Source organism: Coccinella septempunctata, chromosome 1 (assembly GCF_907165205.1).
Source record: "Coccinella septempunctata chromosome 1, icCocSept1.1, whole genome shotgun sequence".
Lineage (NCBI taxonomy): Eukaryota > Metazoa > Arthropoda > Insecta > Coleoptera > Coccinellidae > Coccinella > Coccinella septempunctata.
The window spans coordinates 65849615-65875795 of record NC_058189.1 but is presented as its reverse complement, the minus strand read 5'-3'; the positions used below and the strand labels follow the sequence as shown (position 1 = coordinate 65875795).

Genomic DNA, 26181 nt, shown 5'->3' with positions numbered 1-26181 from the left:
ACAAAGATCACTGGATAGATGAAAGTTATTATGAATGAATACAAAATTTTTAATTTTGTTTAATAATTAGGCACAGTTGGTAGCATATGTCCAGTTATTGCCTCAAGTTTTATTTCAAAGAATTGGATTAAATGAAAATGAGAAGAGCATCCTTTGCATCCTACCGAGAGGTCATTAAAATCTTACACTGAGTTTTGGTAATAAATTAACATGTTAGTGTTTTAATTGATGTCTTGAAAAAAGATGAAATGAACCAGGGGTAATTTATTATGAAGAAATTATTTATATAAATATATGAGATGAAAAAGTATTGTCATTATCAAGAGCTGAAATATTGCTTAAAAATCAGCTTGGTTATCATCCATGAATAGAATTCTTTTATTATATGAAATATTATTATAATACCATTGCACTACGACTGCTCTTTCAGTTCTGCATTTGAATTTTTAAATTATGTCAGTTTATTATTTTATCAATGTGGTTGTACTACTAAGTTTTGTTTTTGGTTTTATATCCATAATAAGTGATTTTTAAATCGGCTAATTCATGTTGATGTAGGTATAAAATTTTAATCCTTGTGAATATTTGTAGCTTCTTCAGAAGAAAGAGAATAAAGATGTCGTATTCATCTATTTTATTTCTTTGAGTGACCCCCAGAATACTGTTTGCACTTTTTTTTTGAGTTGATTTTGAAATTATTCATATCAGACTTATGACCTTATCAGAGCTGATTCATATCATTTTTCAGGTTAGGTTCGTTTAACCTCAACATTCCATAATATTTTTCCAATCCTTTTTTTATATAAATTATAATATTTATAATCAAATGGCGAACTTGGGGTGTTCTCTGATGCAAGAAGTATGTATGAATTATGCAATCAATGTTTCCTGAATGAAATAAGAAAAATCTTTCAGATGAAAAAGACCGAGGAAGCAATGAGTGAATGTTACGACAGAATAAAGGATATCGAACGAAAAATGGTAACAAGAGAGTTATCGCCTGAAGAAGAAAGAACTATGAGACTAGAACTTGAGGAGGTGAAAAAATTATTAGCTACCAACACTGATTTACTCAAAAATCTACACAGGGGCAATAGGGGCAACTTTTTTATAGCTTTTGGTGTCCTATTTGTATTCATTTTAATTTTTATTGTCTTTAAAGCCATGAAGGGTGATTTATGATAATCCAACAAATCGAACAAAGTATGCCACAAAAGTATTCCTTATATATTAAGGTTTTTTTTGTACGTGTTCAATATTTATTCATTCCTAAACTATGAAGATGTTTATTTTTTAGTATCTTTGTAATAAAACTATATTTGTCGAGAATTAAATCAAAGCCGGTCATGATCCACATACATCTTTAATTTTTTATGTACAGAAAAATATAAAACACTTAAATAAGTTGTGTACAAAAAGCAATAATAAATAATATCGACTTACTATAAAAATATAATATTTTCTACTTAAAAACCAAGAGATTTATTCTATTTATTTAAGTAAAGTAGGCATACCACTGAATTTACTGAACACCTTTTTCTGCAATTTCTGCTCAATTGTCTTATTTATCTTGGAAATCAAATCTTCCAAATCATTCTCACTATATGTATACAAAAGTTTACAATTATCTGGCTGAATAGATTTCTTCTCAATTTGTTCAATGGCGTGGTCCAGACAGTAGTTCGCATTTTCTTGCTTTTCCATAACGGAGGAAATAAACAGATTGGTTCTACAAAGTTCACATTCGTAATCACCAGCATCTTGCGATTTCTTCTTCTTTTTTGAGTTTGGAGCTTCTGGAGGAGGGAGAACCTCGACAGTGTTCACCCCTAAAGACTGGAGTCTCCCTCTTTTCTCTTTCTCTTTGGAATGTATAGAAGAAACGATTGGAATCATCTGTTTCAACACTTCGACATTTGTTCGTTGATCATTGATAATACTAAGATAAAGTCTTTCTAGAGAAAACATGGAAGGTTCACAACTTTCTTTCAGTAAATCGAATGTTGTTTGAGCCGTTCTCAACCAAGATGGTGGGGCGAAGAACACACTTTCAGAAACAACATAGCCTGTGCTGATGCTCGAGGTGAAGGCTCTGGGAAACACTACGATGAATTCTCCGGGTTCTTGCACAACCCGGCTCAGAGATACTCCACTTTCTATGAGAAGACTAGGGGGCAACATCACGGTATCAGAGGGCAACCAGATTCCTTGGTTCCTACAATAATTTGGCACCAATTTTGTGAGAGCCTTCTGGAAAATGTCTCCGACTGAATTGGGTATTCCGTACCAGATTTTTTTGCCTCCGGTGTGAAGATATTCGATCCAAGGCAAGCTGTGGGGGTCTCTGTACCAGCAACAAGCACTGAACACCATCCCTACATGTAAAGTGGGCACCGTAACACCCATAATTGGTCCGAGTGATCTCAGCAGTGAACCACTGTTGTTCGTTAAAACTTTCAAATTCCAGGCATGCCTAGCGAACGGACTGTTCTTCGACACGGCAAAACCGTAACCGTAGCTTCCTGAATCTATGGAACCAGAATGGACGCAGATGTGATTCTCCCTGTGAACGACATGTTTCCAAAATTCCTGTTCGATGTCTTGCACTGTAGGTTCAGCGGTTTTGAACCACATGCTCATCGTGTTTCTCGCGATCCTGTAGAAAGCGTTCAGGGCCATATTACGTCCTTTCGTGATGCATTCTTCCACCTCGTTGTCAGACTCCGAATCAGATTCATTTTCCAGTTCAACTTCGTCTGATTTCTGCATTTTGGATAAGGTCTTCGATTCCCTCTTGGCCCAAGCAGTTTCAACTTCATCCAGTAACTTGTCTCTTTCATCTGGAGATAACGTATCATAGGGAAGTAGGTATTTACAATAAATGTCATCTAATTTTGTCACTCTGTCTTGTGCAGACTTTGGAATCCTCATAATGTCTGAAACCTTGGACCATTTCTCTTTTTCTATCACTTCTTTCAAACCCCCCAAGCTTTGTACGGTCTGGTAGAGCCTAGGAAGATCCACTTCCATTCCTCCAATCCAGGGAGGCTGCTTCAAGTTTATATTTTGCGTCTGAAGATATTTCTTGATTGCCATCAATTCTTTGAAGTTAGGACCCCATCTGTGGAGCATTTTATGAACATACTGATTGTAAGAGGTGAACCTCATATCATCACTGACTTTACACTCGGGTTTAAAAGTGTTAGGAGGAACTATCTTGCAAATTCCAAACTGTTCGGCTTTACTTCCTATTTTTTCGATGTACTCTAAAGGATCTTGGAATTCTTTTTCAGACGGATAAAAAGTTGGCGCTTCTACAAGTTCGCCTGGTCCATTACAGGGAAAATCCGCCATATGTACTGGATTGCAATTTTCGACAGGCTTCGACCTGCTCTTATTTTGTCTCTTGTATAATTTAGCGCTTGACGATGAACTAGCGCTTGGTGAACTCGGAACTTTGTATTTGAAATCATCAAAATGTTCAGGGTTATTTTTTTTCATCGATTTTCCCAAGACATTTCGAGACATGCTTGATTTCTGAGCAAGTTTTTGACTATTACTTTGAGTTTGTTTCAAAGTATTTTCTGTTGATTTTTGTTCTTCACTTTTATTTGCTTCATTTTTGAGTACAGGTTTTCTGAATTGACCGAATCTTGACTGATCTTCACTTTTACTCAGTTCATCCTCAGATTTGGACGTAGCTGTTGAAGATGGTCTTCTTGAAGGCCTTCTGAAAGGCGTACTAACGGCTTCTTCTATTTCTTCTTCAAAAGCATAAATGCTACTTTCGTTATTGACTGAGAAAGCACCTACAGTTGGGGCCACTTTGGATTTTTCCTTCTTGAAAATTGGTTTTCTGTCTGGAGATTTATACAAGGGACATTTCAAATTTTCAATGCAAGCAATATTTTTTTTCTCAGGAGTAATTTCCTTACTATCTATGGAACTCCCAGGTTCTAACGATGAACTCTTCAATTGTTCGGTGGTATTTTCAGAAAGTTTATTGAGGGACGTTTCTATGGAAATTTCTTCACAATACTTCAATTCTTCGGCTTTTTTGCTAGCATCACCTGCCATTGCTGAATCCTTGAGCCATTTCTCAATTTGTTCATTAGACATGTTCACCTTCTCTTTGCCGAAACGTCTCCCCAAATCTTTGGATAAAAAATCCAACGATGAATGAGAATATATACTTTCCTTCTTCTTTTCATTTTTAGGAGAAAAACCATGAAAAAATTTTTCTTCATCATCCGAAGACGAGAACATAGGAAGATAATTAGACGGTATTTTGGCACATTCACGTTTTTGTTTACCCGGAAGTTCCTCAAGTCTGTCTTTGTTGGTCACCTCTTTTTCCTTATGTTTCAATACCTTTTTCCCTTTACTTCTTGGTGGAGATTCAATCAAAGCTTTCTGTTTTCTCAGTATGTCTTCTTTCAATTCTTCAGTAGATTTTTTATCACATTGTTTATTAAGTGTGAGTTTTGAAAGCGGTTCTTCATCTGAATCACTAAAGTTAGCCTCCTTTGTAGGTTCAGTGTTGCCTTTAATTGATTTAAGAGATTTTTCTTTCGATGATTTCGAAGAAACATCAGAATGATCATCAAAGTTAGATTTGGCCTTCGAGGTGGAAGAAATTTTTGAAGACTTGCTTCGAGTCAATAATTTTTTTCTTGGTATCTTCACATCTACATGAAACGAGTCTTCCGAATCATCACATTCTAATTTTTTCCCTTGTTGACAACTACGCCTTGTTTCCCTTCTGTCAGTTTGTTTCTTCACGTTTCGTGTTTTCCTTATCTTCGCCAAACATTCATTATCCGAATCAGAAGATTCAGTTTTACCAGGTTTTGTTTGACCAATTTTTTCCAATGGTTTTAGGCTCTCTGAGTTTTTTTTAGTGCATAGCAGCTTGTTCTTGCAATCCTGGAGGGTTTTGGAGATCCTTGGGATTTTTGCCAAACATTCATCCGAATCTGAAGAATCTTTGGGGTACAGTTTCTTATAAATCTTCTGCTCGAATATTTGATTGTCTGAGGGAAAAATTTTACCATCAATTGAAAGACTTTTTGATGCATCTAATTTTTTAGTTTCAACAATATGTTTGTCTGAAGTCTTTGTTTTCTTTATGCCCTTCACTGCTTTTTCTTGTTTCATTTTATCTATATCACATTTAGTAGGTTGGGTAGCACTCTGTCCCAATACGTCCAGGCATTTCATCACTTTTTCTCTCTGATTCTCATCTTCAGTTTTTGATACTTCTTTCATTGAATCTGGTACAGTTTTTGAATTTTCTCCATCCTCAGGGACTTCAGTTTTGATGTCACTTTTGAAATTGGGTATTCTGGCTTCCAATTTGATTTTTTTGGTATCCATTTCTTCCTTTTCTAGTTTAATTATAGATTTTTCTTCGTCTTTTTCATTTCTTTCTTCCTGTAATTGTAATTTCTTATCAGAATGTTCAGATGTTATTTTTTCAACAATTTCCAAAGTTTTATTCTTCTTCAGTGATTGTTTTAGATTCTTCTTTTTTGACTGAGTTTCTAGAATTATTTCCTTACTTTCTACTTGTTGCCTATTACCATCATCTAAGGAAGTAACAGTTTCTTCTACAGTAGAAAATTTCTCATGTTTATTTGTTCTGTCTGTTTTAGTTATGTTTGCTTTGGCTTTGAGTTCATTTTCCCTTTGCTCAGTTCTTTTAACATTTGGTAGTTCAGGAAAACTATCTATTGAAACTGTGTCATCATCTACTTTATTTTCATGAACCAATTTATGACTTAAAATTTCCATATAAATTGCTGCAGCTTCTTTAGTTTTTCGAGAAGGCCTTTGAGAATACTTCGGTTCACTTTCAGCTGTTGAAGTTTTAATGTTCTTAGTTGTGCTTACTTTATCATAGACACACTTACGAGGTACACTGATCTTTTTAGTTCCCGATTTTATATCTATATTCTCATCAGTGTCAAGAATTGTTGGAAGGTTAATTTTCTTAGTTTCAGCCTTACTTTCACTTTCCTTGGGTTTGTCCATTATTTTCTTATCTTTTTTCACTTCAGCATTGGTTTCTTTTCTCTGGTTTGTATTATTTGATTCTTTTTTCGATTCTGAAGATTCATCTGATGTATTTTTGGAAGTAGAACTGTCGTTATCATGTCTTGGAACTTTACTGATAGCTTTCACAGTTTTAGATGATTTATTTTCATCTTCTTTACTTGGTTTCGATGCAATTTTATTTGTATTAGCATTTTTCTTTGAATCATTTATTGCGTTTTGAGTATTCACCTCTCCTGTTTTCTTGATCGATTTGGATTTTAGGGCTGCCTGGATTTTCTTCTCGTTTTTCTTTGGAGATTTTTCAATATTTCTGTTCAAACACCTCCTAGTTGATCTGGATTGTGATGAACTACCGCTGTTCACTGTTTGCGATCTTAAAACACGTGATTTCACTAAGGTGGCACTAGGTACTAATATTCTCCTTTTGATGACCTTCTTTCCACTCAACTTGGTCTTCAGTGGAACATTACTGGATCTTGTAACCCTAGCTTCCTCATTCTTATCTATTTTTGAAATTTTAGGTTTTTTTGGAATATCATTTTGTTCTTTTACTGTTCTTGAAGGGTTATTTTGTTTAGGAATCACTTTCACAGGAGCTTTTACATTCTTTTTCATTTCCATCTTTTTCTTAATGGCTGTTTTCATTACTTTTTTTTCAGGTAGTTTACTTTTTTTAACTGCCCTGAATGGCAATTCTTGTTGTACAAATCTTCCTCTGAAACTGCGTAAACACATACGGGGTTTTATTTTAGTATTCAAATTTCTTAACGTCTGAGGGTTCACAGCTTTTGAAGATATAATTTTCACCTTGGTTTTTGGCGTTACTGTTTTTGTTGTTACTGTTTGCGCAGTTTTTTCTAATTTTAATAATGTGTTTGATCTGGCTGTTGCTCTATTGGAAGGCTTCTCCGACAACTTACTAATAGTAACTGCTCTTATTTTAGCCATTTTTTGTTCCTGATATTTTCTCCTTAGAGCTTGAAGAGCAAGTGCATGTCTCCTCTTTCTTTCCATCTGTTTACTAATAACAATTGGATCAGCCCTCTTCCTAACACCAAATGCAATGAAAGGTCTATCAGAAGGACCGCTTGCACCTTTAGGAATAATTGATGTGTCAATAGGTCCATTCTTAGGAGATTCACTCTTAATTTCATGAACTTGCCCATTGGTATCAACTATAGATGCTGTATTGAAGAAGTTCAAATTAGGAGGTAAAATAGGGGTTCCACGAAAACATAGGAAAGTCAAAAAATCTTCAGTATTTTGTCTCTGAATCGGCAGAAGCTCTACAGGTTCTGGTATGAGATCTAAGTTAGACCTATCCGTTCTCTCGAATTCCTTCACTGGTGTTATAACTGGACTGTTTACATTGGAGCCTTGCGCGAATTTTCTTTGAGCATGCACTTTAGTACGCTTGGGTATTTCATCTAGTAGTGGTGAAGGGCAGAGATCTCTTCTTTTCCTCTTCATTTTTATTTCCTCACAGAACCTAAACAAGAAAAGCCTTTGTTTCAATGATGTTTAATCCCAATAATACATGGATAATACGAACAACTTTGGAAAATTAGGATGTGTACTCAATAAACGCTTAAGATATCAACAATGGAGTATCAAGTAATAAAAAAAAATATTTTTTTACATGAAAAAACGAATATTTACCTTATGAACAGAAGCTCGAATTATCAACCAAATTCACAATCAGAAAATTTTTGAAAATTCTATATTTCTTCATAATAATTACGGTCTTATTACCAAATAAACATTATATTTTCATATATTCAAACAACAATTCTAACCTCGGTGTTTGAAGTTTCGCAGCGTTGTTCCATTTGAATCATAGAGTATTTTCTATGATTTTGAGAGGTTTACTTTAGAGAAGCTTACTTCCTTCAATTCTTTCTTGTTTAAATTTATTTTTCACACAATCTGTTGACTTTTCCCTCAATCCTATAGAACTTTTCTTGTGATTGAATCAATTTAAGAGGTCCTACTCATGGTTATAACTCCCAAAAATAGTAGACAAGAAAAGAAACAATGATGTCATCTATGACAACGGTAGGATCTATTTTTGTCTCTGCCTGGTTAGTTTTTTTGGAAAGGGAAACCGACCTTTGATTTTTATCATACCATTCATACCTTTAATGTTGTTCAATATGTGTAATAACAAAGTTGCAGTTGAATGAAGGCTTTTCCTAAATGAATATTATTGTTTTTTCCATTTTTGAGTAAGTAAAAGCGTATAGAAATAGTATTCATTGAATTCAGATGTGATTGTTCTATCCAAAAGTATGTCAACAAAAGGTAGTGACTGTCAACATTTAATAACAATATTTGCCATATCCAAAATAATGTTTAATTTATAGGTTTTTAACGACTTCGAGATAAATGTTCATGAGTCTTGATCACGAAGTTTCTAATTGACAATATCGGAATTCTGATAAATAATGCCCTCAGAATTTCTTGAAATCACAACATTAAGGAGGAAAGGAATATTATAATGATAAGAAGCAACCTATTGAAATTTAGAGGTGGGTGTTTTAGTCCAGTATCCAATTCAGGTAATGATAAATTATCTCTGTAATGTACTGTTTGAAATGAAAACCTTCATAGTGTATTCGTACAGAAATTTGTTCAGCCTTGAAACTATCCAAGTATGTTTTATTGTAATGTTTATGTGTAGTAATGTGGAGGACTTGAAATGAAAATCTCGAAGTAAATTTCATTTTATTTGCTTTATTGTTGTCAGTGTTCAAAAAAGCAAGAAATGTGTGTAATGAAATATTATGTGAGAAACTATTTTTGGAGATGAGTAAGATGAACATTATCTTTGCATTGTGAGAGCTTTTAATTGTTATCCAAGATATAGAAAAATCAATTATGCATTTCTTTGATATTCAGGGTGTCTTCTTATTTTTGAAGAAACAGTATATCTCAAACATCTTTATTTCTTGCGTGAAAAATAGTTTTGTTTCCATATTTTTATATTTGGTATTTTTCAGGTATTCCTTAGCCAGATTTCCTCGAGCTATGTGGTTGAATTAGTTCCTAATTAAGATTGAACCCATCTTCCAGTTTTCAAATTCATTATAAGACAGTGTGAGAGAATTCAGTAAATAATCACCAAAATGTTGGGGCCTCCAGCACAAATCAGCAAAATAATGATGGGGCTTCTTGCTCTGGTTGTCCTCTTCTTTTTGTTCATGGACTACAACCTGCATATCAGAATACACAAGTATCCCATCGATAGAGGAATCAACGATAATAATAATTTCAGTTACAACGATGTCAGTTGGTTGGGCTATAATATTTCACCCCTGGGAGATGTTACTGTAAAGGCTGTTCTGCTAGATCATACTAATTATTACCTTTTCGCCCCCCTTGTGACCATACTTGATAATTTGTTGAACATTTCTGAGTTTCCTTATATAACTCCAAATGCAATAAGTTTTTTTCATGTTTTCGTTGCTATAGCCAGCGGAAAATGTATAGCGAGTGACAGTTTATCTTATAGAAGGATTGGAGTGGTTTTGTTTGAAATAAGAACCTTCTTAGATGATCTAGATGGACATGTGGCTAGAGCTAGAAAGCATATAAAAGGAGAGAGGTCTGAAGTAGGTACTAGCGGTTATTTTATAGATGGCATTTGTGACGGATTAGGTTGCATTGCTTTGTTAATTGGTGCTTTCTTCTATTTGAAGAATAATCCTCCTCGGGGAGGCTATGTACAATTGCCTACAGTGATTGATAGTAAAGATAGTAATGTTATTATGTACAAAGGAAAGGTAACATGGCAAAAGTCTGCTCTGGTTATTTCTTGCTTCGCCTTACAACTCCTCATTAGTTCCTTGTCTTGGAATCGCTATATAGACCTTTACCAAGACATGTTGGAAAACAACAGCGTGTCCGAGGAGGAATTTGTTAAGCAAATAATGGTTTTCAAAAGCCCCATGTTCTTTATAATTGCCTTTTTCTGGAGATTGGTTAATGTTCACAACATGATCCATCTCTTCCTCTTGGCCATTTTTTGTGATAAAATGTGGGAATTCCTCAAATTCATTCAGTACATCGGTTACGGTATCCTTTTCTCCATTATTTGCATCACAGAAAAGCATGCTTTAGACGCGAGGAATTTCATTTTCAATCAGAAGTACCTTGAAAACAATAATAATTTATAATTTGTTGTTTATTCGTAAGTTTCAAATCCGTTTTATTAAGAGTTTTTGGGTTGCCTACCTTTGAGGATTTAGTAAGAATTAGGATTGAGGTACACATTTATAAGCTTATTTTTCTTCACTAATCAGTGTTATTTATTGAGCTATAGTCCATGTTGTACAGGGTGCTTTTTGAAGAAAGATTATGGGGATTATGAGAATTATACTGGGTACTTCAAACACAGGGTGCTTAACTGATCAAAACAATGTTATAACATTAGGTTGTCAAGCCACGTTCATGAAGAAGAGTGTATTCAAAATTTTTTTTTTTGTAAATTTTTATCTTAAAAGAATATCGATGAAATACAACTTTCCTTTTGAATTGTTATGTTTGTAGGAAAAAACGCAGGTGCTCGAGAATTTCATAAAATTCCTTTTGAAATTATAAAAAAAGATCTGGCGTGAGAGTGGTTCATTAAGTGATCGAGAAATTGTTCACATTCGCATTTCGAAAACATTAAAAATCTCAATTTTTCCTCTCTTTTCTCGGTAGTTTCCTTTGAACTAGGTCAAGAGTGTTAGCTGGGCACGATCTTTGACGTTTACGAAATGCAGACTGATGACGTCTATTGGATTTAATAGAATTTTAAATAGAAAATCTGCTAAGGAATTTTCAAGTTGATTTTACTCCTAAAACTTGCAAAAACTTCTCCTCATGGAATATTGTGGTAAATCGCTACTCAAATTCGGTGAATTGTAGAGAGCGATCAATTAATTTCAAATTTATTTTTGTTTGTTTATACAAATTCATTATCTTAATGTGAGTGGTAGCATTAAGACTAATCAACTTTTGATTTTGAACAACCTAATGTAATTTAATTCTTCAAGTGACTTTTAAATATACATATACATTCATATTTTTGCAATATATAATGTTTTATTTTCTTCAGCATTTGCCTTTTCGAAAAATGCTTTACTACGTAGGATATTCTAATGCTTCTTCTATAATTCATTAGATGATTAAATTTCTGTTGTAATAGTCCATTTTACATTTTTGTTTGTAGAAATCATAATTTCACGATTAATATTGAGTAGTTCAAAAATTTGGTTCATTTAATATACAGGGGGAGTGAAAAGTAAAGCAAAAACAATTCGGTTTTGATGTTAAACTACGCAACGCCTCGTGTTGAGCAGAATGCAGTCATGCACCCTCTGCTAGGGGTAATTGAGTTTTTTGAAATGGCAACCCTAACTTTTTGTATGCCACAAATAGCTAGACGTTTTTTTTCTGAGGTTGATTTGGTCATTGCTGAGTTTTCAACAACTCTTTTTTATCAAGCATTTTTGTCTTGCATTGTTACTGAAAATATGCATTTTTCGATAATTACTTATTGAAAAAACTCAACTACACCCCACCCCTGATGAAGGGAGTATGACAGACTACCCTAACTTACATGAAAAGTTGCGCAATTTAAAATAAAAATACCGCAGATATTAATTTTCTGAGTTACTTTTTACTCACGCTGTATTTAACAGAACGCCTTTGATGTTTCTTATAGTCTGAACGAGATCTTGTGTTTTGGAGCCAATTACTGAAGATGGTACATAAAATATCGATTCATAATGGCTTATTTCTATTTTACACTAGTCATTTTACCAAAAAATTGGTCGTCAAGTAGGCTTTGAAATTTTTGAGGTTGTCCAAGCGCTAAGCTTGTATCATCACACTATCCGCAAAGTGAAAATGTTAATATTTCAATGACATCAAATTCTAGCACAACTGTGGGTAAAAAATTCCGGCAGATTCTCGCAAAAATCCGAAAGCTTGACATTTTTTTCAAATACGCAGTTTGTTACAATTTGCAACAGAAGCTTAGCGTGAAGATATCAACCTTCCAAATTCCACAGCCTTCTCGACTACGAATTTTTTTGAACGCACGTTATTATCTGAATGAATATTATTCAGCAATTTTTTTTTTTTTTGGTTTAACGAAAGAATTTTTATAACTTTAAAGCAACCAAGGGAATTCTTTTGAAGGGTTTCTGTTTGATTTATTATAGGAAGAGGAAGTGCATAGTTACACTAGAAATAAACCTAATTATTGCTTTATCATTAGGTTAACGTGCTTGCACTAAAAAATAATAATTAAGTCAGGTCAAAGAGAACATTACTCTTCTGCCAAGTGTGTAATTGAAGGTTTTCTTCCTGTAGATAATAGTATTTTACTAAGAATCTCGTGTTTGGATACTCAAATGAAAATTTTATTCTTGATAAGAAAGAAAGATTATGTATAATATAACCATTGTTTTCAAAGGTAAAATTGAAGACGACATATTCTAAAAGCTTTATTAATCAATACAAAGCCAGCCTATTCTCCATGAAAACAAAGTATATAATTTTTTTCGCTTCCTCGGTCTTTGAATCATTTTTCCAGACAAGATTGAAATATAAGTGATGCATTCAGGTGTTCAGATAATTTCATTCGTAGGAGAAAAAATATATTTCAAGGTACTTCTGGATTTTGCCTATAAATTAAACACGCTTTTTGAATAAGTTATTGGACTTTCCCCAGATTTATGAAAATTATAACTATATTTCATATACGAGTACGACAATATCGTTATCAATATATGCAGAGCTTTCTTCGAGTGAATTGTTTAGAATATTAGAAATTGGTTGATGCAATCCTCAATCTGTGTGAATTTTATGTTTTGCCTTCCATGAACAGTATACTCATCAGATTGGGACGATTTTAAGTACCAGTTTGCATAATTGTACAATCAACATACATCACCTTTTAGATTTATGTGCAAGTTTTCGATTTGAAAATGATCTCAGTTGTACTGGACAAATTCTTGATGAGTATATTTGTGAAAACTTCGAATTGTGATTATCAGTTTGAATACATTGCCAGCTTGGGAAAGTTTCACCTAGGAAAACTTTGGATTGAGTTGAATCCATGATAAAACCCTGTGTTCATTATTGCGCTTCAAATATGGAAATTGCTTATTTTAAAGGCAATGTATCTGAACTATTCCAAGTATTGTGTATTTAATCTGTTATACTAAAATAGATGTATTTTTACACATTTTATACTAATATATTTCTGTTATTTTTCAATGTGGATTTTCAGCCATTACATCACCGGGTATTTTAAGGTATATATGATATCATGTCTCGATTCTCCTAGCTTTCTGCGAAATCCCTCAGAAGGTGTCGTTTAAATTTTTTGATGAGTTAGGAGATCCGTTGTGCATAAGTATATCGAGATTATAAGTACAATGTGTTGTGAATTAATGATTTTAATAATAAATAGAGTTTTGTTATAGAACCATGTTTCATATATTTCAAGAAAATATTCAGAAATATGGGTGGTATATCACCAGGCATTTTTGCATACATTTTTTCTCCACTCAATTTCTTTCAATATTTTCTTCACACATTCCTCTTTAGATAAATTGAAGAGTTCTTCAACAATACTGAATACTTGATTCAAAAAGTAAGTTTTCTCTCGAATATCCACTTCAATTTTTGAGCACTATAGTTCAGAGCTGGTACTCATCAAATTTACCTGTTTTCGAGTACTATCTTGAATATAGGTGGGAAATCATAAAAAACATTTGCTCATATTGCGATTTATTTGTGTAACTTACATTAAGTTGCCTAATATAAATTCAAAGATGACTAGTAATAAAAAAATATATAATAATAAAATATAATAAGTATACAATCAACAATAAAATAATTTAAAGAATCACCCAATCTTTAAGCAATGGATCAGAGTATGAATTTTTTCTTTCCAGGGAATTTACCTGCCATCCATTCGGAACGTCCACACAAGCTGAAGAAAACGAAAAAAAAAATGAATAAAAAAACAATAAACAAAAAAACCCTTGAAACAAGATAACTTGTTTCAAAGAGACACTGCGCTGATCCAGATTGTCGCACCTAAAATTGAGAAGTTTCAATGCAACAAAAGGCAAAGTAACTTTGTAGAAAGTTTTCAAAACTTTCAGACGAAACATTTTGCTTCAATTTTTTTCAACTTCGAAAAGAAATTTTTAGACACGAATCTCTCACTTACCTGGCATATCGGTAGATTTCGACATTATAGGAATAGCTTTTGTTGCACCAACACCTTTTTTTGTTTTCGATATGGCTGAATTATGACTAATACTGAGGTCATCTAATTCATCCGTCCTCTTTTCTTTTGAACCAAAGAAAGAAGTATTTTCATTCATAACCGACGTCTGGCTCTTCTTCATAACTTTACCATTGGAAAAGGGACTTTTGAAATTGTCTTTGAATTCCGACGTTCGACTTTCTTGCAGGGTTAGGATCTTCTCTATGTCTATTAAACCTCCATAATCCATAATTTTATCGTTAATACTTATTTCTGAAATTGTTCCTATCACAGTTTGTTCAGAGTTTTCTTTTTTGTATTTCGATGTTTCTTCGTTTTGTAACTTTTCTTTACTTATTTTATTTTCTTTTTTTTCTTTTTCCCAAACCATTTCATCACAAACTCTTTGAGATTTTTTATTTGTGATAATACCATATGGTTGATCAATTGGTAATGGTGATAATTTTGTATCTATTTTATTTCCACCTTCATCAATATCAACACTACTAGCCATTGAGTTTCGTTCTCCAATTAATGGTTTATTAAGTTTAGGCATTTCTGTCTTTTCTTTTATTGGAATGTTTATATTCGAATTTTGATTTTGCCCAGACAAATCTTGTTTGTTTGAAGAATTTTCGGCAAAATTTTTATCATAGGTTAGAAAGGCTGCTAACAGTTTTTCTTTCTGTTCTATACTGCTGAGAATAGTTTGGGGGCTCCTCAGATCTGGAAGTTGCCCCACGGTGCTCATATTCATCAGGGTAGGCTGTGTAACGCAAATATTCTTTTCCGTTGAATTATGAGAATCGGGTTTGCTCTCTAAATCCTGATTTTTCTCATGTTTCTTTTTTTTGGTTTTCTTATGTTTGTAAAGTATTTCAGTGGAATCGTCAACCTCGATGTTGTCGAATCTTTTTGGAGGTACCTCGTTTTGTGGACTAATTTGAACCTCTAAAGCTTCTTCAGCATTCATTATCAACTCATCGTCTGTATGTTCACTGATATTGATGAGAGTGTGACCAATCACAGGTGGAATGACTGATAGGATGGCTGAAGGCTGAAGTTTGGAAGTTATGCCCTTAATTGAGCTAGGAAGAAACAATCCTTCCTCAGAAGATATGCTACTTTCATCTGAAAGCAGAGAAAAATATAGAGGGTGTTTCCATAAATTGGACTGACATATAGACCCAGTTTTCGTGAAACAACCTATACATTTAGTGTTTATTTAGAGTTTTTAGTTGTTTAATAGTTAGGTTATGTTAAATTGAGGGGAAACTCAAGTTGGCACTACTGATTATTTTAGAAATATTAATGTGATGTGTTGAATTATTCGATTCTTAGCAAGCAAGTGATCATTTGCGGGTAGTTCCAATTAAGATGACATTATGCAACTGCATTACTTACCACAATTTATTTCTGGTCGTGTTGAAATCCTTATGAGGTTTCTGTCCTCCTCCAAGATGAAAATTTCATCTTTGTGGCATGATACATCTAAAACTCTTCAAAAAAAGATTAAATTTATTCACCATACGCATTCGAGTTGATATACCTTCGAAGGTGACTAATTTTCGAAACAACAGTCATATTTTCTAAATCCAAAATGTACACCACATTGCTGTTGTAAGTGACTAAAAAATGCTCACCAAACTGCAGAATTATGCCAAAATTAACATCTTTTGGTGATTTACATTGAAAATGTTTAGATACAGGGTTTAAGAGAGGCACTTCTGCACAATCTTTTTTCAGAATTTCCTGAAATTTAACAAATATGAAATATTACTCGTAATATAAAAAATCACATTATACCTTGAACACCAAGGTTTTTTGAACAACTCCATGATCATCCGACACCCATAGCCTAAGGCCAGGTCTTGTGCAATATATCACAGCATCTTTTGATTTCAATTTATTCTGTTGAATAATTCCACCAAAAGCGCCTAAGCTGAAACAAATCAAATTCAAACGTTTTATTTGCATTAAATATATATTATGGAAGTCTTACATTTTTCTATCCTGACGACCTACTTGCATCACAGTCCATTTATCAGCTTGTTCACAAATTATACTTCTATAAGTTGTAGAAACTACTAACTTTGGATTACTGTAGCTCAACTGTACTACTTCATAAGTTTCATTTAATATCTCCAAGGATTTACATATATGCTGCAAAAATCAAGTGTGCATTCAAATTATATGGGCTGTTTACCCTTTTTTTTTACCTACCATGTAGAAGTCAATTTCTGTTAATACAACAGTACCATCTTTATCACCAGAAAATAACTTCATACCATTTTTGGACCATTCCAAGGCAGTGATGGCAGACTTATGCAACTCTGAAACGGTGTACCTTTCAACACTTTTATTCTTAGGTTTTAGTTTCTCTGGTATCCAATCTGGATGTACTTTTGGTATTTGAAATATGCTTATATTTCCTGATGTACTTCCGCAAGCCAGCATAAAATCAACAGTGGACAATACTTTGATTGATGTAATGGGAATATTCGAGTTCTAAAAACAATTATTATCAGAAATGAGGCAATTTCCTCAAACATTCAGTGCAGTATGAAAGAACAATATGGAACAATATTTATGTGGAAGCAATATGAGCATTCATAACATTGAAAACTGTTTACCTCACATCTTAATCTCTTCAGCTCTTTTGTCTTCCTGTCATACCAATAGGCCATTCCGTAATTTGTACCAAGGGCGATAAATTCTGGCAAAATATCCACACATGTTATTTTAACTTCTTCAGAAAAAATATTAAGATTAGGTTTTGACGGTATTTTATTCAATAAATCAGTTAAAGGAGCCCATTCTCTCAAATTGCTAAGCCCGTTTGTTTTTTCCATAATAATTCAGTCCAATTTGGAACTATTTCAACACAAAGTTTTTCCTGAAATGCCGGTGAATCCACAAATCGTGTAGGCTTCCATCTATTTGCAATCAAATCGCTAACTACGATTCATTAAATAGTCATTAGTTTGACAGCTAATTGTTTATTTGTTATTCACGATTCGCAAGACTGCAGTTGATGATAACAATTTGATCTACGCGATCATGAACTAATTTATTTTTATTTATTGGTGAAGATTGTTCCTTTCATTATTTCTTATGTTTTCCAGTGACAACCATTATGAAACATATACAGTATGTATGATTATTGAAAATAGAATTAATTGAACTGGCTAATCGCGATAGAATTCTTGAAAAGAAAATATGCACAAGTTTTTATAGTAGTAATGAATGAAGGTAGTTCCAGAGACAAATTCTTTGGTAGTTCAAATGACTTAATTGTTGTCAGTGTCAAAACTGTCAAGTAAATTCATTAAAGGGAAATCCGGAAATGAGGGGATGTTTATGACACATCAGATATAATAATTTATTTTTAATGGATCAGACTGAGATGATAAAAATGGAGAGGGTATTGCAATGAAATATTAAATAACCGGAGAAATCTTACGGATTCAGGAAGTGGATCCGCGACCCAGTTTGAGTGAAAGTTGTGTTTTGTTTTTCTTCGCAGAAGCAAAGTTTCTTCCATTAAGTCAATACCTAAAACATGTCTTCATCGCAAGATATATTCAAAAAACAAAAAACCTCTTTCATTCAAGTAGCTACAAATGTGACAGAACAAAAACACCATGTTTCAAGAGCTAAAAGGGGCCAAATACTTGGAAATTTACGCGGATTTCGTGGTTGCACCATTTGGTTCACTGGCTTGTCTGGAGCTGGTAAAACTTCTATAGCTTTCGAGCTGGAAGCATATCTGGTAACCCATGGAATTCCCTCCTATTGCTTAGATGGCGACAATATGAGAACTGGATTGAACAGGGATCTTGGATTCTCCAAAAAAGACAGAGAAGAAAATATTCGCAGAGTAGCTGAAGTCGCCAAGCTATTTGCTGACGCTGGTCAAATATGCCTCTGTAGTTTTGTGTCGCCCTTCACCGAAGATAGAGAACTGGCAAGAAGAATCCACAAAGATAGCGACTTGCCCTTTTTTGAAGTTTTCGTAGATACTCCTCTGGAAGTGTGCGAATCTAGAGATATCAAAGGATTGTATAAGAAAGCAAGGCAGGGTGTGATAAAGGGTTTTACGGGAATTGATCAGGTTTACGAAAAGCCTGAGCATCCAGAATTGGTTTTAAAAACTGTTAGTGCTACCGTGGAAGAGTCAACCATCCAGGTCATAGAGATGCTGAGGGAAAATGGTATCATTCCATTGATCGAAGATAAAAAGGAGGAAGTTCCAGAATTGTTTGTGCCTACCTCTCTATTTCCAGCATTCAAAGAGGAGGCAGCTTCATTATCACGTCTTCATATAGGACTGATTGATTTGCAGTGGATTCAGGTAAGGCTTAATATTGTTAATTTTTTACCTTCAGAGGGTACAATTTAAGTACAGGGAGCTTTCAAAGAGCCCATTTATTTTTTTGTACTAAATGGAAATTAGTGGTTGAAACATCTTGTTTGGATTTCAAAAAATCGATCAATTTTCAATTTCAAGTACTGATTATGGTGAAATCTAACTTTGACTATTTTTGAACCCTCTATATGACAAATGCACTTAATTTCGAACAGATCCAATATATATTTCCCCCTAAATTCCTAATGGGACACCCTGTTTATTAATGGATTTTCACAAGTATCATCACATCTATTCAATATATTTTTGTAGCTACTATCCTCAATGCTCACAAATCTCAATATTGAGTACTAATTCAGTACTTATAACTTTCAATCTCCACTCAATACATGAAGTCTGAGTCTGAGAGTTAGTACATTTCAACCTTGATTTAAACGCACCGATCGTTATAACCATGAGTAATTGTATTATTTTAAGAAGCGGTGAAACCCCGAACTCAACTTTTTGACGATTAAGAACATTTTACTCGATTTGTTTCAACGTTGCGTCTCGCATTGAACACAATCGAAAATTTCAGTAAGTGCACTGAATTTTCCGTGTTACGTCCTTGTCTAAATCAAATAGGCCACTCGATATTTAATTCCCATTATCTGCTTATCTAGAATTGTCTTTTCGTATTTGTTCCAATATTTAAGTTAGACGGGACGGGGTGGGGGAAAAAACAATGAAAACAGCCTTAGCGCGGAAAATTTTCAGTATCGCTTAGAAGTCGCTCGCGGTCTGCTCAAAAATGAACGACCAAAGGACCAACGGTTGCGCCCGCAACGCTACCAACGTGACCGAACAGAAACACCAAGTATCTCGCCGTTCCAGGGCCCAGGTGATGGGCGGTAAATTCAAGGGATGCACGGTTTGGTTCACGGGGCTGTCGGGCGCGGGCAAGACCACCGTGGCCTTCGAGCTGGAGGCGTACCTCGTGAATCACGGCATACCGGCGTACTCCCTGGACGGTGACAACGTCAGGACCGGACTCAACAAGGACCTCGGTTTTTCCGAGAAAGAAAGGGAAGAGAACATCAGAAGGGTGGCCGAGGTGGCCAAATTGTTCGCCGACGGTGGGCAGATCTGCCTCTGCAGCTTCGTGTCTCCCTTCAGGCTGGATCGGGAGATGGCGAGGAGGATACACGCCGAGAGCGATCTTCCCTTCTTCGAGGTCTTCGTCAACACCCCCTTGGAGGTGTGCGAGTCTAGGGATATAAAGGGTCTGTACAAGAAGGCGCGGCAGGGTTTCATAAAGGGTTTTACGGGTATCGATCAGGCTTACGAACAGCCGGACAGGCCAGATCTTGTGGTCGAGACCGTCGATAGTACCATCGAGGAGAGTACGAGGAAGGTTTTGGACATGTTGCGTAAGCATGGGATCTTGAACGAGGAAGAGGAGGACGTGGATTTGGTTGACGAGCTCTTCGTGGGTTCGTCTAGGATAGCAGAGGTTCAGAGAGAAGTTGGAACGTTGCCCAAGTTGGTACTTAGCGAGGTAGATTTGCAGTGGGTGCAGGTGAGTTCTTCTGTCGAAGTCAAATGGACGATTTGTTCATCACAAATATAAAAAAAAAACATTTGAGGGGTTCATAGCTGAAGTGAACCAAATCCAAGCAGTCTAGTTTTGAGATGAATGGCTTAGAAGTTGTTTATCACCAATTGATTCAAAAGTGACTTCTTTAGATTTTAAAAGGTTAGAATGTAAGCATATGCTTACATAAGAATAATAATAAATGAAGAAGTCACTTTTGAATTAATTGGTGATAAACAACTTCTAAGCCATTCATCTCAAAACTAGGCTGCATGGACTTGACTCTGAATCCCTCATTTATGTGTCTTAAAATTTGTTCGAAAAATATTTTGAATTCTTCTTTTCTCACATTATATATAGGCTGCATATTTCGGTCCTATTATCAACAAAATCTTAGAAATATTCTCTCCCTATTGAAGAAAAGTTTGTTGGACCTCTGTGAATCAATGAGTGCGCAAAATGACCTTTTCATCTTTAACACAGTTGTTGAGAGTGACATGATGAAAATTGTTTTTTTTTTCAATTAAGAGTGAACTAATCTTATCTTAACAGTATCAGACAAGTTGTTTAGTGAAACTGTGATTTTATTTGCATAAGAAATATATGTTTCAATGGGTCGATAAAGTTATTGTGATAGAATCCATAGGTAGATTCCTTTAGTTCACTTACGAATTATTTATTTTCGACCACGTTTTCTTTAACCGTAAATACTCATGACGCCAGGAAAAATATTGATTCTGATAATATTATTTTTTGTGGTCGCTCAGAATGAAACTACATACTTTTGAAGCACGCTACAGGAAAAACTTCGTATCTCCTTTTCGTTAGATCAACAATATTAAACCAATAAGGAAATATTTGATATGACGAGTTTTATATGTAGAAGCTCAAGCTTAGGTGGTTCCGAATTTGAATACAAAAGATTTCAGTTTATGAAATATAATATTGTTTATTTGCGGACTATGAATGATTTGATTTTGAAAGGGAAAGGATTCAGAGTATTACGAGAACGTGCATTGTCATTCACAAGTCCTTAAATACATAAGATGATACATATATCGAACGAAAAACGCAACCAAAATCGGAATTAGAAAAAAAAAATACCATATGAAGTATGCAATTCACATTTCGCGAATTTCAAGTTTGCCAAGTTAGGTTCTTTTATTTCCCATCACAAATTTCGTCAGAATCAAACTCGGAGTCAAATTAACATCTGTTTTTCATGAGTTCTAGTTGAGAAGTTATGCAAAATGAACTTCAATTAGAACTTCTATCGTCTAAGTTAGATAAGCAAGCTAGCACAAATGTTGAGCCCGATATGATAAAATTTGGGCAAGTTTTCTTAGAAATCGAAAGGAACTTTTCAATATAAAAATTCGGTTGTTCTGAAAAAATAATTGATTGTGGAAATCTAATGAAATATGAGTAGAACAGACAAAAATTACTCGAAAACAGCCAAAACCAAAGTTTATGGAGTTAATCTATAAACCTAACTATTTGAGCAAAAAAGAAAGATGAAATCGATACTGCATCGGCAACGTTAGTGTTGATAACACAAATTGCGAAAAATTGCTGAGTTTTTTGCGAAACCTAAGGTGGCATGACTGTTCCGCCGTTCATGACGTCATTTCATACTTATCCTGAATCCACTTTAGATCTTGGTTGAAACAGCGTTTTCAAATTTTTTAATTTGAACTACTCAACTTTTATTTATCTACAAGATAATCTGTATTTAACGTTTTGGCAGGCAATTTGACATTGTTGCAATATAATAATGATCTCCATTTGAGTAATCCGATAAATTGCTGGAATTTGGACACTTAACTTTTCCTAATCGGAATGAGTTTCGGCTAATCAGCGAAATCACTCGAAATCGAGTGGTCTCGATCTCGATAATTGAAATCAAAAAAACGATTATAGTTTTACAGTGTAAAAATCAAAATATGATAAAAGTTTTTCACGGCATGGAACAAATGCATCAATTTGGTTTAGGTGCGTACCATATAAATCCAAAATGATGAAAATAGCCTGATTATTATTATTACTATAGGGCATTTCGAAATGACGTCACACTGAGAGTCACAGAAATCATCTATGATCACAAAAATTTGAATCCTACTTGTCAATTTTATAATAATTAAGTCTGTTTTTTATTACTCCGCAGTTTTACTTCATCGCCAAGGATTGAATACTATTCACTGAACATTTTCACAGGAAATTGAAATAGACACAAACTGACCTATTGAAATAACACTTCGCAAAGTAAAACTTTAGCTTGTGTGCATTTCTTGCATAATGGCGCTCCTGTCAAAACAAGCTGACACGAAATACTCTATTGGACGTCAACAACCATTAGTTTTATGCTTGAACGGAATACTTCTACCACGTAGACATAGAAACGTGGACTGAGCAATGCCAGCATGAAATTGACTCATTTTATAGAAAGAGAGAAATGTTCGCCGGGCCATTACCTGTCTCTTTTCTGTTCACATAGAGGCGAGTGCGGACCAATCAAAATTCTAGAAGAAGACAACTAGCATGCCCGATGTTCGCAGCTTCTCTCTGTCACTTTTTGACCGTATTTCATGCATAGATATAAAGGGAAGGCACAGTTCATGTCTCTACGTCTATGTTCTACCATAACATTATGATTTTATGGTTATATTTCGGGTTCTGACAATATTATGGACCTTCTGAATTCAATTTTTCGTTCCAGGTCCTGAGCGAAGGATGGGCGGCCCCATTGAAGGGTTTCATGCGGGAAGACCAGTACCTCCAGACGTTACACTTCAACTGCCTGATCAACGAGGGCGCCTCCGTCAATCAGAGCGTTCCGATAGTCCTACCGGTCACTACCTTCGACAAGGACCGTTTGGAAGGGTGTTCCGCCATAAGCCTCTTCTACAACAACGTCTGCTACGCCATCTTGAGAAAACCCGAATTCTTCCCGCACAGAAAGGAGGAGAGGGTGGCCAGGCAGTTCGGCACCACCAACAAGGACCACCCGCACATCAGGCTGATCTACGAGGCCGGCGATTGGCTCGTAGGCGGCGACCTGGAGGTGTTGCAGAGGATACAGTGGGGCGACGGCTTGGACAAGTACAGGTTGACGCCGAACGAGTTACGTAAGAAGTTTAAGTATTTAGGGGCGGACGCTGTGTTCGCCTTCCAGCTGAGGAATCCCATCCACAACGGCCACGCGCTCTTGATGACCGATACCCTGAAGCAGCTGGAAGAAAGGGGTTTCAGACGTCCAGTGCTGCTGTTACATCCGCTGGGGGGTTGGACGAAAGATGATGATGTCCCTTTGTACGTGAGGATCCAACAGCATCAGGCCGTGTTGGATTCCGGTATCCTGAACAAGTCTTCCACGGTACTGGCTATATTTCCGAGTCCTATGATGTACGCTGGGCCGACCGAGGTCCAGTGGCACGCCAAGGCTAGGATGAACGCCGGCGCTAACTTCTATATAGTCGGTAGAGATCCCGCTGGAGTGCCACACCCTGCTGGAAAAGAGGCAAGTAGTGACGGTAACCTGTACGATGTCACCCACGGTGGTAGGGTGCTGAAGATGGCGCCAGGCCTCAACGACTTGGAAATTATACCGTTCAGAGTGGCCGCCTACGATACGGCCAACAGAAAAATGGATTTCTTTGATCCGTCTAGGAAGGAGGACTTCGAGTTCATATCGGGAACCAAGATGAGGACCCTGGCCAGACAAGGGGCCCAGCCTCCGGATGGTTTCATGGCGCCGAAAGCGTGGGATATTTTGTCCGGGTATTATCAAGACGTGATGAAGAACAAATATTGAAGTACTGTGTGATTTTATTGTTGATTTATCATTCCAGTAGTACTGTTTATCCAGTGAAACATAGCCGTGCTGCCATGGATGAAATTATTTTTGTATTTCTTTAGTATAGTTATAACCTTAAGCTGAACCAAACACTTTGGTTGTGACTATTGCCTCATTACTTTCAAGGTTTGGGCTTTCGAAATGGCATTTAGGGGTATACTTTGGCTGTTCCTTGTATTCATATGTGTTAGCTTGAAATCGAAACGACGAACAAATATACTGAAACACAATCGAATGAAATACATTTTGGAGCCACATGTCGTAGCAACTTAGCCAGATTATAATGTAAAATGTGGACCTCACAAAAAGGCTCTAATTGATTTCGCTTTCTTCATCTGGAACTGTCGAAAATGGCCATTAATACTCATTCCCAGGGGAGTCTTTTATTGATTGCATTGAATCTTCTTGCAAATTTATATATTTTAATGTGCCAATGTGCAATAAACGTCGGAAAAAATCGATAATTATGAATTTTAATTTTTTAAATAGTTCTGAAATTTTATTTCAATTAGTGTTATAGATGTTCCTGTTGATTATTTGATATTTTATTGTTGTTAGGAGTATTCGTATAGGAATTAGTTAAGAAATCTTCATTGGTATTTATAATGAGAGGAGTATTTTAACTCCAATGTTTCAAAGTATTATATTATTCTCTGTTTATTGAATGAAATATAGTCATTGATTAAAAAGCGTTTTTTTTTTCATAATTCCCCGAATACGGATCCGATAAGCGAGAATGTTTGGAATTAAAGCTATAAATTTAATTACTGGGAATTCCCTTTTCTTGATGTTATAACGTGTTAATAATCTTGCTGACCTTTATCATAACATTGAAATTGTGTTGAAACAAAAAATATTAGAGATAAATTAAATCATTATATGAACTCTCCTGAGTTTTAACCTATATTCCCGAACTCCGCATTCGTTTCAGTTTCGCACTAGTGCAGGAAAGTGAATTTCTTCAGCCAATGGGTTGAAATGGATTTTTTCGACGAGTAAAGAAAAATGGAGCGAAATTCTTTAAAAACATGTTACCAACTCGTGCTTAAAGTGTTTTTTACACACTACTCTTCATCGATGAGTTACATCGGTACTGTAATTGGTGCTAACCTCACTTTTGTCAAACTGACAACTGACGTAATTTGTAAATATTCGAGTTTGATAAACGTCAAAAATCTCGAATTGCTAAACCTTTTTTTTTATTTCCGATCTCGCTCCAGGGTCGGGAATATTTGCTGGGCACGCTCCTTTTCCAGACCCTCAACATGCAGCGGCTCGCTCACATATAGCAATGGAAAATTCCCCTCAATTTGGGTTATCACTGCTTATGCAAGTTTAAACTGAATAATTATGAGTTTCATTCATGATTTTTTCAAATGCACCGCGGAAACTATTCAAAATCATAATTCAAATATGGCGTTTTAAAATTTAAATCGCTTCGTTTCAAGTTTACGATTTGGCAACAGCGCCTACTAGAAAATAAAAAGAACAATGTACGATCAGCTTGTTTATAAAATAACAGCTGTTGATTTACAGGCGCGTACTTACTGGAGAGCCTCAACTGCAACCGGCCATATAAATCCCATAAAATTTTACGATCTTCCTCGTTCGTCGCAAACTTCATAGACAGCCATCTTTGTCTATCTCATCAAGATAATGTATTTGTTGTCCTTTATTATCAAGGCATATTTCAGTCGATGTTGCCAACTTGTGCAATTGAAATGAAACGCTTTAAATTTTAAATACCCATTTTTATTTTTCATTTTTAAGTGCTTAAATTAATTTTTTTTTGGAAACGGTTGAAATGGTTATTTCAAAATGTGACGTTTCAGATATTTCATAAAAAATACATCATTTTCGTCAGAAGGAGTATTCCCTATTTCCCAACCCTCTAAATCATCATGGCCTACCCTAGCTTTATTGAATCTTTCCCAGTTCATTTTTTTTACAAGATGCCACAACACAATACTGAATTTGATTCTCTGGCCTTCCCGATTTCCGGATCTTTAACCCATTGAATACCCCTGGAGTATTAGGGGTGTCTGTTTCGTAAA

General features: G+C 35.1%; 5 protein-coding genes across 10 annotated transcripts; 3 read left to right on the top strand and 2 right to left on the bottom strand.

The window, feature by feature from the left end:
* Positions 1-742: 742 nt before the first annotated feature.
* LOC123322870 (coiled-coil domain-containing protein 167-like) lies at positions 743-1354 on the top strand. The gene is made up of 2 exons (XM_044910933.1): positions 743-859; positions 916-1354. Exons 1-2 carry the CDS (start codon positions 827-829, stop codon positions 1180-1182), a joined length of 300 nt encoding a protein of 99 aa, XP_044766868.1. The 5' UTR covers positions 743-826; the 3' UTR covers positions 1183-1354.
* On the bottom strand, positions 1345-7892 carry LOC123322863 (protein Jumonji). Of its 2 annotated transcripts, none has more exons than XM_044910916.1 (2): positions 7717-7892; positions 1345-7561 (listed from the first exon to the last, which is right to left on the bottom strand). In XM_044910916.1, the coding sequence occupies exon 2, from the start codon at positions 7525-7527 to the stop codon at positions 1492-1494; it is 6036 nt and encodes a 2011-aa protein (XP_044766851.1). In that variant the 5' UTR covers positions 7528-7561; positions 7717-7892; the 3' UTR covers positions 1345-1491. The 2 variants fall into 2 exon arrangements, with proteins under 2 accessions (XP_044766851.1, XP_044766850.1); XM_044910915.1 differs by having other exon boundaries at positions 1345-7546.
* A 222-nt stretch (positions 7893-8114) lies between these two features.
* On the top strand, positions 8115-10805 carry LOC123322866 (ceramide phosphoethanolamine synthase). Of its 3 annotated transcripts, none has more exons than XM_044910929.1 (3): positions 8115-8358; positions 8421-8585; positions 9057-10805. In XM_044910929.1, exon 3 carries the CDS (start codon positions 9183-9185, stop codon positions 10230-10232), a length of 1050 nt encoding a protein of 349 aa, XP_044766864.1. In that variant the 5' UTR covers positions 8115-8358; positions 8421-8585; positions 9057-9182; the 3' UTR covers positions 10233-10805. The 3 variants fall into 3 exon arrangements, with proteins under 3 accessions (XP_044766864.1, XP_044766862.1, XP_044766863.1); XM_044910927.1 differs by having other exon boundaries at positions 8421-8615; XM_044910928.1 differs by having other exon boundaries at positions 8116-8282; positions 8421-8615.
* Positions 10806-13828: 3023 nt separating this feature from the next.
* LOC123319537 (WD repeat-containing protein CG11141) lies at positions 13829-17366 on the bottom strand. 2 transcript variants are annotated; one of them, XM_044906572.1, is made up of 8 exons: positions 16966-17365; positions 16556-16840; positions 16335-16495; positions 16139-16274; positions 15882-16084; positions 15737-15831; positions 14294-15463; positions 13829-14050 (listed from the first exon to the last, which is right to left on the bottom strand). In XM_044906572.1, the coding sequence occupies exons 1-8, from the start codon at positions 17182-17184 to the stop codon at positions 13956-13958; spliced, it is 2364 nt and encodes a 787-aa protein (XP_044762507.1). In that variant the 5' UTR covers positions 17185-17365; the 3' UTR covers positions 13829-13955. The 2 variants fall into 2 exon arrangements, with proteins under 2 accessions (XP_044762507.1, XP_044762515.1); XM_044906580.1 differs by having other exon boundaries at positions 14006-14157; positions 16966-17366.
* Positions 17367-17670: 304 nt separating this feature from the next.
* On the top strand, positions 17671-24591 carry LOC123310609 (bifunctional 3'-phosphoadenosine 5'-phosphosulfate synthase). 2 transcript variants are annotated; one of them, XM_044894179.1, is made up of 2 exons: positions 17671-18686; positions 22991-24591. In XM_044894179.1, the coding sequence occupies exons 1-2, from the start codon at positions 17895-17897 to the stop codon at positions 24083-24085; spliced, it is 1887 nt and encodes a 628-aa protein (XP_044750114.1). In that variant the 5' UTR covers positions 17671-17894; the 3' UTR covers positions 24086-24591. The 2 variants fall into 2 exon arrangements, with proteins under 2 accessions (XP_044750114.1, XP_044750119.1); XM_044894184.1 differs by lacking the exon at positions 17671-18686 and adding an exon at positions 19444-20259.
* The last annotated feature ends 1590 nt before the right edge of the window (positions 24592-26181 follow it).

Bases quoted from the DNA above. Each gene is read 5' to 3' on its own strand.
- LOC123322870 (XM_044910933.1), top strand. From the start codon at position 827: ATGGCGAACTTGGGGTGTTCTCTGATGCAAGAA. The intron at 860-915 runs GTATGTATGAAT...AAAATCTTTCAG, and splicing joins GGTGTTCTCTGATGCAAGAA to ATGAAAAAGACCGAGGAAGC.
- LOC123322863 (XM_044910916.1), bottom strand. From the start codon at position 7,527: ATGAAGAGGAAAAGAAGAGATCTCTGCCCTTCACCACTACTAGATGAA.
- LOC123322866 (XM_044910929.1), top strand. From the start codon at position 9,183: ATGTTGGGGCCTCCAGCACAAATCAGCAAAATAATGATGGGGCTTCTT.
- LOC123319537 (XM_044906572.1), bottom strand. From the start codon at position 17,184: ATGGAAAAAACAAACGGGCTTAGCAATTTGAGAGAATGGGCTCCTTTA. The intron at 16,496-16,555 runs GTAGGTAAAAAA...TGATTTTTGCAG, and splicing joins CAGAAATTGACTTCTACATG to CATATATGTAAATCCTTGGA. The intron at 16,085-16,138 runs GTATAATGTGAT...GTTAAATTTCAG, and splicing joins AAAAAACCTTGGTGTTCAAG to GAAATTCTGAAAAAAGATTG.
- LOC123310609 (XM_044894179.1), top strand. From the start codon at position 17,895: ATGTCTTCATCGCAAGATATATTCAAAAAACAAAAAACCTCTTTCATT. The intron at 18,687-22,990 runs GTAAGGCTTAAT...TTTTCGTTCCAG, and splicing joins TTGATTTGCAGTGGATTCAG to GTCCTGAGCGAAGGATGGGC.